Source organism: Phalacrocorax aristotelis, chromosome 5 (genome assembly GCF_949628215.1).
Source record: "Phalacrocorax aristotelis chromosome 5, bGulAri2.1, whole genome shotgun sequence".
Classification (NCBI taxonomy): domain Eukaryota; kingdom Metazoa; phylum Chordata; class Aves; order Suliformes; family Phalacrocoracidae; genus Phalacrocorax; species Phalacrocorax aristotelis.
The window spans coordinates 66798194-66812185 of record NC_134280.1 but is presented as its reverse complement, the minus strand read 5'-3'; the positions used below and the strand labels follow the sequence as shown (position 1 = coordinate 66812185).

The 13992-nt window shown below is 39.0% G+C and overlaps 1 protein-coding gene across 3 annotated transcripts in view; it reads left to right on the top strand.

Annotated features, from left to right (window-relative positions):
- NAV2 (neuron navigator 2) overlaps positions 1-13992 on the top strand; it is a 233064-nt gene that overhangs the window by 61667 nt on the left and 157405 nt on the right. For all 3 annotated transcript variants that reach the window (XM_075094971.1, XM_075094973.1, XM_075094974.1), the window contains exons 2-3: positions 5606-5723; positions 12691-12743. In XM_075094971.1, the coding sequence (XP_074951072.1) occupies positions 5606-5723; positions 12691-12743 (171 nt within the window). The remainder of the gene's footprint in view (positions 1-5605; positions 5724-12690; positions 12744-13992) is intronic.

Here is a 13992-nt window from a genome sequence, read left to right as displayed (position 1 = left end):
TTTGTCTATTTTTAGGTTTCGGGGGTTTTCATTCCCCTGTGAACTTCAGTGGGCAGTGTGGTTTGATCAGCAGCAACATAGGCATTGCATTGTAATGGGTGTTCTGGTGTTCATCCGTGTGACTAACCCTGCTATTCAATCATGAAAAAAGCCTTGCTCTGTTCTGATTATGCTACATGATGTCAGAAAGATGCTCTTCAGCTGTTAGCAAATTCACAAGAACCTGATTCATGATAATTATGGAAGAAAACAATGCGAGTGATTAGTTAGGAACTGACATGGTGAGGGAGGGAAAGAAAAGTTAGAGGATGTACTTGGGCAGTTATTATAAGTAGGGTGTTTTTGTTTTAGTGGAAATGAGTAGTAAGGAACGAGGTTCAGGCATATTTTCTACTTACTTAGGTAGAAGAGGGAAATTAGTTATAAGTAGTTTTGTGTGAACCCTTTCCTTTAAATAATGAGAGTATTTCAGAATACCAAGGGGGAGGCAAAAAACATTGGGTAGTTCTTGTGTTCCCACTTGGGTGTGAATTCCATTTAAAGGAGACCCTGGAGTACATGATAATACCTGGCATCTTAATCTAATTGCAGCTCCATGGATGTAGTGGGTCTCCTTTATGATCTCTAAAAGGTCTTCCTGGATTCATTGCTCTCGTGGCTTTATTCACGCTCTCTTTCCTGGGTTTGGCTGACTATGGGAACAGAGGAATATAGTCCTACAGATGCTGTGCTTGGCCCTAATCTGCCAGCAGATGAAGAACCCTCCCATCTTTATGGGCATCTCTGAGCACCCAGGTATCAGCCTATTGCCTCCAAAATGGTGTCTGTGTTCTGAGATGCCAACTTCAGACTGTTATGGCCAGCTAGGTAAGCTCTAGTTTATTTGGCTTTCTGGTTGATTTTTTCCAAGGCTAAAAAGACTGTATGAATTACTTCTAAATGGACAGAAGCTTCAGGGTTTTTGCTTTTAACTGGTCGATGTGTTCCCCAGCCCTCCCCAAGTGCTTAGTGGAGGCTGTGTGGTCTCGAAGAAATGACCTGTTCTGTGAAAGGCACCTTTTCTGCTGATTCAGTATTCAAATATGGTGCAGGTGGTCTGGGGTGTGCTCTGGGTGTGATTGATGTGGTCTCTCAGAATTGTCACTCGAGACTCTAAGTGACAAGGAAGTGCAGAAGTCTCCCAGCTGGGAAGAAAGATTTCTCTGCCCTTCAGACCTCTCTCTCTCTCATCTGAAACGTGCTTTAAACAAGCTGGCATAATGCTAAGGAAAGGGGAGGAGGGAGAAACCCCACTAAATTCCAAAACGCAGTGTTCTTGCTGACTGAAGACTTAGTGATCTTCAGGGCTTTTTCTTTACCGACAACTTCCAAAAGCCTTAGAATTTTGGGGTTGTTGCTCAAAACCATGCTACTTTGTGTAATAGTGTTTTAGCTATGACTCAGAGTGTACCGAATATTTCCAAAATCAATGTTTACCTGTAATGCCCTTAATTCAAACCTGGTGGAATCAGTCTTTACCTCTAACACTCTTAATTCAAACCTGATGGATTGGTAGATTGGGGGTGGGGGGAAGAGAAGAAAAAATCTTTCACATTTCTTTTCAATTTTTTCCCAGATAATTGGATTCCTAAGATCACACACTACAGAGGGGGAAAAAAAGCTACCAAACAACTGAGTCCACCTTTAACAAAAGTCAGAACTTGGACCCGAGTTAAACATTAAACTGGCTGGTCTCAGGCACAAAGGCCTGCTTATGGTGATAATGCCCAAATCATGTTGTTCGCTTGATTTTGGTAACTAAAATAGTGACGCTGCCTCCCATGATTTTCACACTATGTGACTGTGAGAAGTTTAAAAAGCCCATACTGGGAAATGTAATAAGGCAGTATCTGTTTGGTTGTAGTGGGTCAAATATTTCATATAGCAAGACTGTGTATTTTTAAATTAGGTGACTGTTCGGCTTATTTTCATGTGAATATTCAAACATGTGACTTTGTAACCTACTTGCTGAAAATACCTGAGGGACACTCAAAATTCATGTGCAGAGATAGGCATATATGAATGGAAAGTTTCTCAGCAGTGTTTTCCTTGTTCTTTTATTATTGTTTTCCCAATTAATTGCCTGTTTTTGAACATTTGAAAACACTCTGTGCTTTGAAACATTTTTCATGTGTCTAGAAATAGCAACCATTGTACACTTATATTTTTTTCACTTGTTTGTATGGAAAAGGAAAAGAAACATTAGGAATCATATTTGCGTAGTACATTACAAAGACTTGCAACAAACAGGTTTTGAAAACATCCTGGAAAGTTTCCATAATTAGCTTAATATATGCCATAAAAATGAGCAGTGACCATAAAGAGCTACTGCGATATGCTTGGGTAATATTGCAGCCATAAGAATGCTTCAGAGCTTGTAAATATATAGCCCAGTCAGTTTAAAAGAAAAACATTTGCATGTTATGCATGTTGCAAAGCAATGTGGTGTAATAAAGTTGTTGAAAGAGAAGCGCAGATTTATTATATCAGTATTTTCCTGCAAAGGGCTTTCCTGATCAACTATTTGAATGAAATAATATTCCACAACCTTTAAATACCCTAGAAACAGATACTTTCCCCATACTGGTATGCATTATTGATGCATTTAATTGAATATTTTATAATGAGCATAAAAGGTCTACGTGCAATTCGGATACCAATCACAGACATTGACTTCAGCACACAAAGTAGGAGTTGAAAGAATAATTTCCCAACAGAGGCAGTTTCTTTGTGTTATTGGAGACGGTGAATCAGACAGCTGGTATTTGGGGGTGTTTCAAGTTGTTTCCTTTACCAGGAGGATTTGTTACGGGAGCAATAAATTTCTTTCATGCAGTTCTGTTTATTTACAGGGTATGAATGTAAGGTTTAGTGCTCTTGGATGCAGTGGGAATTAGTATAGTAGGAAACAGCTACCAAATAGCAATTTTGCAATGCCAGCCATGCACTCTCACACTGTTATTTGACTTAAAAATCAATCCTAACTAGCTCTTAAGGTCTTGCTGATGCTGTAATTTCAGGCTTTGCCAGGAGGGGTCTGCTCTGCCTCTGTTCTGTGTTGTCTCAACCCTCGGGCTGATCCCAGCATTTGTTTGATTGCATGATGATCTGCGTCGTGGAAATGAGCCAGGCTGGAACTGATGCATCAAAGTATAATCTTTTATTTGCTGAAAGTTCTTCTGTGATTAAACTAGGACATTCATCACAGCCCTCCCATTAAATGAAACTTAGTTACTGTGTTTGGTAAGTTGCTTGTCAGCCGAACCGCAGTAGCGGTGTAGGAGTGTGCGTGGACCCTTGCGCTTGTGAAGTAAGTAGTTTTCAGCCTGTTTCCTGATATGTCTTTACTTGTAGATAAGCGAGCCAGAACCGTGTGGCAGAAAAATAGGTGAAGTCAGTCCCAGCTCCTTGAAGTCGTTGGATCTTTAAAAATATCTTCCCGTTCAAGGGGCTAAGGAACACAACAGCTGGTTTGTGCGGAGTGTGGGTTTTTTTTCCCCCTTTTCTTTTTTTGGGTCAGCTGGGCAAATCACTCGTGTGTACTCAGCCTTTATTTCACTGAGAAGTTTTTCAGCTGTTTTTTCATGGAGGTGTTCCAGGGTGTTTTTCTGTTCAAGTCCATGATGATGTTGGTGTAGGAAATGCACATCTCGCTGCTCTGAAGATATAAGTAAAGGATAAATGATGGAAAATAGGGACATATGTTTCAGGTATTGTGATTTGTTCATTGCTGCTACCGGTAGTGTTTTACAGGTTTTAAAAAGATACAAGTGAAGACTTGACAACCAAAATGACTCTAGTCAAAATATCTGTTCTTCATTTTATCATATTAACATTGAATCGGGAAGTACAAAAGGAGCATGAAATTACAAGCCTTACATTATTTCCAGGTTGCTCCGTCCCGTGTGACAAATACTTGGCTCTTAGACTTGGGAGTTGGCTTTTGACTCCCGTGAAAGAGAAGGACGTAAGCCTTGCATTTTCAATGCGATGCTGAAGATGCTTCTGAAATTAGAAGCCATGGCTATGCCTAGTGATATTAGTCTGTAATGTGAAGGATCTATGTTGATACAGGATGATATGGGGTGGGGTTGCATAGCTCAGGAGCAGCGTGGTGGAGGGGGAATGGTTCTAAACCCATGGTTTGTTTCAACAATGTTTTGCCAGCAGACAGAATCTGATTTTAGTGGCCATCATTTACATCTGCTTCCCTAAGGCTGAGGATAGGAATCCTCTTAGCCCAGTGATCACAGCCCTGAGCGCTAGGGCCCTTCTCCTTGTCCTCTTTTCTTTCTAATTCTCAGTAGGTGTGAAGGAAAACAGCAGTTCCTGGGCAATGCAGCCTGGACCATGCACAGGGAGAGCTTTCTCTGTGCTTCTGGGGACTGAGTACTCCTGTGCAGACGTTTCCCTCCAGGTCAGCAATTCACCCACTTGTGTGAGGCATTTGTCACCTGCATAGCGCTTTAAATTAAAAAAACCAACCAAACAAAAAAACCCAGTACATGGGGGTTTATAGGGACTGTGGAGGATTGGCATGGGTCGTGCTCTAGAAAGCACGTTGAATCTATTCCTGCTTACTGATAGACTGAAGTGGGGTAAATGTATTTCTAATATGCTAGACACTCATGAGCCTTCGTGTTTGGGTATTTAAAAGATAAAATCCTGATATTTTGTTGTTTTTACTTTATTTCTTTGGAATATAACTAGATCTCGTTGAAAAGTCTTCCCTTAAATTTTGTCCTGTACAAAGAACAAGAAACGTTATTTAATTCATATGCAGAAATTCCTAATCGTGTATTTTTCCTTCTTTTTCATAACCTAGCCTGAAAAGATTTTATAAGTTTTCTGATGATCTTGGATAAGTTGTGTTAGCATGTGGTGAGCAGTGCTTAATGCAAATTGAAGAGAGATTTTAACTGCTTTGTTTGCTTAGTTTTCAGAGAATACGCTTTAGAATAAATACCAATAGTTAGAAGTTTGCATGAGAGAGATTAAAATCAATTTATTAGGCCTACTTAATCTGTGAGGTAGAATTTATCAGAATTGGTAGATTTTTAAGACCTTCAAAGGCCTATCGGGTAACATAACAAAGGAGTTTGCTCAAAATGGAATTACTATATGGCTAATATCTACCAGAAGTGGTTCTTGGAAAAGAATCTTCCAAATATCTCAAAAGCAGATATAGAGAAGGAATGTCGAAGGGAAAATACAAAAAACCCCACTTGGGTGGAAATTGAAACCTCTTCTACACACTTGTTACTGCCATAGAATATTTAGTTGACCGCCTGATGATCCATTCAAGGCGTAACGTGTTTGGGAGTTCACTGTCATCTTCTGCGAGCTTTGATGCCAGATTTGTGAATAGGAAAAGCCATACTATAGTATGGCTGAATACTTGAGCTGGAAAATGCCTTCAATTTCCATGTTGTCAACTTGTTTCAAAGAGCAAAAAAGGAGCGATCTTAAATCAGCCTTTCAGATACTGAGAGAAACAAAGAACTCTCATTTTTAAGGCTGATAGTTATAACTAACAATTTCTTTTTGTTTATCTTTCTCCTAACAGATTTATACGGATTGGGCCAATCACTATCTGGCAAAATCTGGTCACAAGAGGTTGATAAAGGATCTACAGCAAGATGTGACTGATGGAGTCTTGTTAGCTGAAATAATCCAGGTTGTAGGTGAGTGACTTTCTCTCTTAGCACCAGGTATCTACCAACTCACTCAGAAATTCACCATCTTTATCTTTTACATAAACACAGGGGAGGAAATCCAGCAAACTGCATGGAATTATGCAGATAATTTTCCTTCAGAGACGTTGCTAATTAATTGGATAAAGCCTTGTCTAAAAGCATACTGGAAAAATATTTGATGTTGCTGATAAGATCTCCTGACACGGCAATATCACTCCACACAGCTGAATGTTAAAAAAGCAACTGACGAGGGAATTTTTTTTTTCTGCTAGGCTGCTGTTAGCATTCAATATCTCTGTTTCGGATACCTTTTGGGGATTGGTCTGAACATAATTCACAGTGATACTGGCCTGCTGTGTTGAACCACCGGCTTTCAGTTGGATTTGGAAAATCCATATATGCAGCTAGGAAAGAAAAAGGAGTATAATTTTTATGTGGCAGGAAAAAAAAATCTTTCGTAATGAGTTTTCAAATGAGGAAAATAATTTATCATTAGGACAAATGTCAAATATAGGCTCAGTTCTGCAAAGCCTTTAGTTCCCTCGGCACTAATATTTGTAAATAATGAAGGTTCTAAACAATTTTCTCCATTGGCCCCAAATAAAGCTGCATATTCTCCCTCTTCCCTTGGGCCTGGATCCTTCATTAGTTCCTTCAGAGGCTCATCCATCTGGTACTTGGGATGCCACAAAACACATGCGGGGCCAGTGGAGACTGATGGAATTCGAAAGTCTGATAATGGGAATTAGGACAACTATTGTTAGAAGCAAACTGACAGATTTGAGATGCAAATGAAGAAGACAGCAGCGAAAGTAACAAGACATCAGTGCATGCATATTTATATGTGCTTGAGATGCTGTAAATGAGCTAGTGCCTTGATTTATTAAGGTACAAATCTGCAAGCCCTGTTTTCTGATGAAATTGCGAGGCATCATTCCAATGACTCCACTGGAGCTGCGCTGGAATACATCAAAAAAGATTTTGTCTCTGTGTTGTAGAGCAACTTTACGTCTCAGTAGCGTTCTGCAGGCCTGCCATGCAGCTACAGATGTATAAAAACAGGCCATGAATTCCTTGTGTGTTGACAGGCATTCACTGTGAACAACGCTTCATCCTGTACCTGTTTCCTTTAATAGGGAAAGTTTTTGGGAGCCCAGGGACAGCTAGGTGTTGATTCCTTTCGTACATGCCTAGCTACCCTGCGTTAACACTGTGGTAGAGAACTGCTGTGTGAGAACGTGTGTGTGAGAATACCAGATGTGAACTGTGTTGTACCAAATATTTAAAGGAAGCGGTTTAAGTATTGATTTGTGAAAACTCTTCTGAAATTCAGATTACTCACTCTAAAATACACAGAAATAATGTTGCTTACTGTATTTTGCTTTGATTCACCTTTGCATTTCTTTCAGCTATTCTTCAAGCTGCCTTTTGGCTAATATTTGAGATTAGGTCTGCAAACTTTCAAAAGTTAAAGTACAAGGTGAAAGATTTAATTTTCAAATAATGTTTTCCATGTGAAATGAAGTTCATATTTAAACATTCTCAGTTTAATCTTCCAAATTAACAGTGAAAAGGCTTTTATATCTGCTGTGTACAGCCTAGGCGTGCTGCATCTCGTTGTCACAAAGATGGTGATAACTTTCACACCTAGGAGCAGCTTTAACCGTAGCCTGCAAAATACAAGCTTTTTTCCCTCACAGACAAGGCTGCATACTAGGAAAGCTTCTATGTGCACCGTAGGAGGAGGTTTTCTTTTTTATGTTATCATGTGCTATGTGTAAAAGCAGCCATGAAGATCCTTATTGCTTTTTGTCATGTCCCTGCAGTATCTGGAGATTTTCCAAAGTCATCGAAATTGATTCAGGTTGAATTAATAGTAATACAATTTTTCTTTTGTTCACCGTCTGAGCCTTACATCGCAGATACTGATTCTTCAAATACTACCTAATATCAAAAACTGGAAAAAGAATAAATGGGATTTTTTTTTTTAAAATGAAGACTGCATAAGAGTTAATGGTTATACAGAGGCAGCGATCGCACTCCTTTCTGCCTACCTTTCTTCAGTGAAAGAGCTGCATATTTAGGAAAATAAAATTTTAAAATTAGTAAGAACTAGGTAGTTCTTTTACCTTAGCATCCAAACCAGGAACAAATTTTAAGAGACATGAAACCGAACATCACTGTATTTTACATTAGAGGATATAATCTTCAGACCTGCTATATGTTAACATAGAAGCATTATATGGTGACAGTTTTTTCTATCTGCAAGTCAATTAAGATGCATTCATAGCATTCTGGTTTATTTCAGTTCAAAATTTATGTGTCCGTAAAAGAATACATAAGTAATATATGCCTTAGTAATGCCTTATAAACATAGTATCTATATTTAAATTCATGAATGCAGATATACTGGGTCTGTGCATGCTCTGAAATGGGTAATATATCAAATTGTCAGTTGGTTCCCTGTGAGAACCTTCAATTTTCAAGACAGAATCAATGCGAAAATGAAACTTTAACCCAGTCTGATAGGACTTCTCCTACTGATGCCTGTGATATTTTGTGGAATATTTTAATTGATCGGATACAACCAAAGTCAGATCACGTACAAAAGTTGTGGCTTTATGAATGGGGATGCCGACATTGCATTAGCGTTAAATACTTATTCAGCTGAATAAAAGTTTCAGTAAGAAGTGAAATATGCACATCATATTGTGCGCGTTATGCTGGGCAATCAGTACACCATTTTAGGAGGCGATGGGCACGTTGTTTAGTGCAGATGCTTTGGATCTGCCAAGGCAGCCTGTCTTAAAAGTATATTTGAATATTCTGGGTAACTTGTGGTCTGCGTGAAATTAATTGCATTGACTTAAACAGAGTAGATCTTTGCTCTAATTTAAAAAGTCATCTGCAATTACTCCAGATAACTCTTCCAGATCAAATTCATACTGTGACTTATCTCAGTATAGCTTTTGTCTGCTGTCATGAAAATTGTACTGTTACACTGGCAGGGGAAGTTTTCAGGTTTATATTTCAAAGCAGACTCTGGGGATCAAGCCTAGCAGTACTCTCTAGTGATAACTCCTATCATATTTTGGGTGGGACATTACACAAAAGTTCATTTTACTAATATTTGAGTGCTGCAGGTGACAATTCCTATGCAAACGTAGGAATTATATTGAGCAATATTCATTCAAGGTTCAAGAAAAAGTAATCTGATGTCCAAGGGTACGCCTAAAGTACTGAATGGTGCAGAATAGCTGCTAACCTTGTGACAGAAGGCGTAATTCATTATCAAGAAGTGCATGGACTTTTTTTATATGGGTGGTTTAACTATCCGTACATAGCCAGTTTTGTTCTATATAATGCTTATTGAAACACTTCTGATTTGCTCTGTTTATAATTTTTCACGTCCTCGATGGAATGCCTTTTGCTGAAATTTTTTTCACCAGGAACGCCTACCTGTACTTATACAAATGGGACACTGACAGCTGACTGGCCGATGGGTTTAAAGAAGTCTTTGTAACTTTTGATGCTAGAGTTTCCTTTTCACTTGTGTTTTCATATAATTTTGGCTTGCAGTTTCATAATATGCCTCTTGTCAAAATACATAAACCCAAATATTCTTTCAGGTACCATTTTCCAAGCTTTGATTCAGACCCAGCTAACGAAAGCACGATGTCGCTCATTGCTGCTTTTCATTATAGAGCACAGCTGGTTTCTCCTGTCTGCCTTAGTACACCCCTCAAACTCTTAAAATGGGAAAGGTTTGCAAACACTTAAAAGCATTTGAACTAAATCTGCTGTATTTGCAGTGAAGGAAGAAAAAGGTGATGGGGGGCAGCTCTTTGGACTTGCAGTCAGTTTGGGAAAAATCCTCTGCGTTTCACATCGTGGTTGTGAATTTACATCTTGCTCAAGGCTGAGATAGAATTGAAAGCCTTTATGATTGCCTGTGACTTGCAGTTTACGCTAACTGATGTAGCATTCCTACGTGGCAAATAAAACAGTGGCTGAGAGTTGCCCGTTTTTCTCAGCCAGAAAGCTGTGCTTTTGCAGCTGTGAAATTGGACACGTTTCCAAGATCCCCTTGCATTCAGTGACTTGTGCTGTGAACTGTGGCATCGCGCTGCCCGTGGGCACACCACGTTATCATCTCTTTCCCTGCTGTCTCTTTCTTTCCAGTCATCTCCACAAGACAGGCAACTTACCTTCTACCTGTTCAAGCACTGCTCCTTGGAGCCCGGAGGAAGGGTCAAAGATAGGGTCCAGCTTATGGCCAAGGAATGGGAGCATCAATCCAGTTGCCTGGTGAATTAGGGAGATTCCTGCAAAGTGCCAAATATGCCTGTTGGGCCACTTTGATGCACCTTCCCAGCCTACGTTGAATCTCTGAGGTCTTGCCTTGCTGGGTTCAATAGACAGGTATGAGTTAAAGTTCAACCCAGCTGCCAGTTTGCCTCATCACCGGCTTTTCTGGTTGCTCTCTATTCCACCTGCTTTTCATAGCACTTGCACCAGGAGGGAAGGGATGATAATTGCATTAATCTAGTGAAAGGAGTAACCAAGAGCCATAGGTGAATTGAGAGTGGATTAGAAGGTGAAAAGGTGAGGCATAAACCTGCTCAGGGAAAGGTGATTGCCCAGGGCTAAGCAGAAATAGCACCTGATGGACCAGAAACTCCAGTTCTCGTTGCTCTTCTGATTCCCACCAACTATTTCTGGTCATCTATGTCCTAAATCACTTGTGGCAGAGAAGGCCAACAGCATGAAAGGAAGTGATGGGTAATTGGGAACTGATGAAGAATCATCAACTGGTGGACAAAAAACTGCAAGCTCACAAGTGGGAGGGAAAGTTGCCTTGGTGTAACATAGCTTTTGAGAGGAAGTAAAAACAGCTCTTGAAAAACAAATCAAAATTCTAGAGCGCTGGAAAATGCAGGAAACTGATAGTATTGAAATAAAGAAGCTACAAATCAGTGGAGGTTGATCAGAAGAGTACAAGGATAGCTGATGACATCTTGCAAGCTGATAGAAAGGTACGAGGACAAAAGGAATGGTTTTTAGGTGGGAATGGTAATATAACCTCAGTGTAAAAGAGGAAGGGGATGAAGAGGGAACATCCCAAAGAGTTGGTGTGTTGGATATAAAGTTCTTCTGACAGAAAAATTTGAGGCAGCTTACGTTTTCATTTGCCATTAATTTTTTCCATGTTACGGAACGGTGTATTTGTTAGTTTATAGGGTTTATGGGGGTAACCTTTGGGTACACCGCTAGACCCAAGCTTGTCCTCCAAGCCTGTAGCAATACCCACAAAGTGTTGAGGAAATACTTTGGTTCTATATTTGCACAGTAAAAGAAATTCAGAAAAAGTCAGGTGCTATATTGCAGCAGAATCTTGGAAACAAATTTCTAAGAGTTTAGGCAGTTTCAAGCAGGTGAGTCTCGGTAGTTTGCATACAACAGCTTAAGAACAGCAGGTAATAAACTTTATGGTTTGCTAACGTTGGTTTTAAATGCGTCGTGTAACATATCGAAAGTTCTGCGGGACCAGGGAAAAACCTACTGTTTTTTAAGGAAGATAAACAAAATTACCTGGATTATCAGAGTTATCTCTGTACACGTGTCCCAGACAAGAGGAAGCTCATTGAAAAGGTAATTGGTCTCCTTTCAAGTAATAATTACGAACAGTGCAAATTTATAGGACTATAGCTTTTTAAAGTATTGTAACTTTTGTTCATAAAGGTGTTGCATGACACTAAACTGAGAGATAGTGAATATGAAAAGATGGGGGCACAGGATTTGTAAATGGGATATAAAGAAATAATTTTTGTTTCTGTATGACCAAATCAGGGATCACACACCTGAAAGAAATGTGTGCTCTTTGTGTGTAGAGGCTGATAGACCACTCTGGGGATCAGTAGAGTGGATTTAGCTGCAATCTTTTTCAGATTAGCATCGATTCTTAAATGCATTGTTGTGGCATAAAGGTGTACTGGGACGCTTTGGTGTGTAAAAGGGGGAATACCAGCCAAGAGTGAAGTTATGTTACTACTTTGTTTGTCGTTGTTATGACTGCTGTTGGGATACGGTGCCAAATCTGATACTCCTAACTGAAGAAAGACATGAAATGAGATGGAGTCCTGACTGACGCCCTGAGAACACGGGGCTGGTAGAAAATACAGCTTTTAATATAAGAATCGATGGGAGGCAAATCTGTTTGATTCATCAAATGGCGTGTGAACGTCTACCTTTATTACAGTGAAAAAACTGTGAGAAGCCAAATTTTGGATATATATCAAACTGGTTCTTCAGTCTAGCACATGAGTTGTTTCAGGGTCCAAGACTGGAATGTGAAACTGAGCAAACTGAGACTCTAAGGCAAACTTTTAACCACCTCAACAACTTCATTATTTCACTTGGGACTTTAAAACTTGAAACTATATCTTTTTCTGCAAGTTGCGTTGCACGTTAAGCCATGGACAAGAAGCTTGAAAAGTAGTCTTGTGCTTTGTGCTTTAAGGAAAAAAGAAAATAAAAAATAGTTATTGATCATAAATTCCCCATCTAGATTTAAAATATATATTCATTCTACAAGCAAATCAATTGACATGCAACCATCTATACATATGTAGTGTTCGCTTTTCCACCTGGCTGCGATGCAGTTTCCAGAGCTTAAATCTTTTTCGTAGTTTAAAGGAGTTACCCGTCACTGTACAAGATGTTGTCACACCAGTTGTTTTCTGCCCCCAGCTGTCTCTGGAGGCATGACCCACTAGAAAACTCCAGCTGCTTTTTTTTGATGGGTCTCAGTGTTTCATATGTTCACTTTGACTGGACAACTATAGTCTGAAACCTCTTCATTTAGCTAGCAGCAAGTGCTCTGGAAATAACTGGAATAAACATCCTTGATATAGTTTTTTGCTTTATCTCCTCTTTTTTTTTTTTTGCTTTTCAGCAAATGAAAAGATTGAAGACATCAATGGCTGCCCAAAAAATAGGTCTCAAATGGTAAGTAGTAAAGTGGTCTGTTGTTTGTGCGTACGTGGCTGATTATCGAGTTGAGTGAGTGTGAACTCAGTGCCTGAGACTTTTAATAACAATTTTTAATGAGTTTTTCACAGTAGTGAGAGCAAAAGTATAATCTGAAGAATATTAATATTGCAGTTCTTGCCCTGTTGTACTCCACAGTAGTTGAATTAGGCCTTATAATTTATCACATACTTAAAACCAATGTTGTTCTTAGATTGGTATTTCATATTTCTGAAATGTCACATAGGTACAGGCATGTATGAAAATAAAATTCTGTTCCTCTCTATAGACTGTGGTATTGCAAAAGCAGAATTAGATGTTTATTTTAAAGTTGGACTAATCAGAGGATGCCTATATCCTTAAAAAAAAAACCAACCAAATAAATGAGTAAAATGCACTAAACGTGATTTTTCGAATTTCAAATTGCAGACTTCAAGAAGTTTTATATACGCAACTTGGTTTTGACTGATAGGTTTTGGTTTCTAAAAGTTGTTTTATATCTTGCTTGTGCATAATATTTAAAACTGAAGTGCCAAATATTAGTGCAGTAAAGTTAAAAGCATGTAGTACCTCAAGAGTATGTCTTCTGTGAGTATTGGTGAAGCTAAAATTATAGGCAGAACTGTGCTAAGAACACAGATGAGAAGAAACTGATTTTTAAAATGCATCCTAGAAGTGTTTAGATTTATGATTTTTTTAAAGAAGCTTATTCTGTATCTTGAGAAAAAATATAATATAAATTCTAAATCTCCCCTTTCTCCCCTTTGCATTGCAAATGCTGTCTTTGGGATACATGAATATCTGGGGGGGGTGTGAAGCTATTTCAATGGTTTTGATTTTTAAGACCCAACTGCCCCTACCTCCACAACTGCGACTTGAGCACAGCCACTCACGTGGTTAAAGGAAAGATTAAAGATTTGATGGGAGTTTGCCATCTTAAGTCAGAAACCAGACTGCGTTCTGCTATTCTGTTTTGGCTTTTTGTGGTTTCTTGGAAGTTAGCAATCTTACTTAAACCCGTGGAGCAAGCGCTCAGTAACAAGAAAGCCATCTAAAAGATTTATCATTGCTACTTTTTACTGCTTTGAAGAGGTTGGTTGCTATTCTTGCTGCAGCCACAGCAGCTGTCTAGAGTATAAATAATTGAGGAAATTTTGACAATTACTATAATTTAATGTTCCACAAGTGTATCGTAAACTGAATTTCATTCAGGACTGGAGTCTGTAAC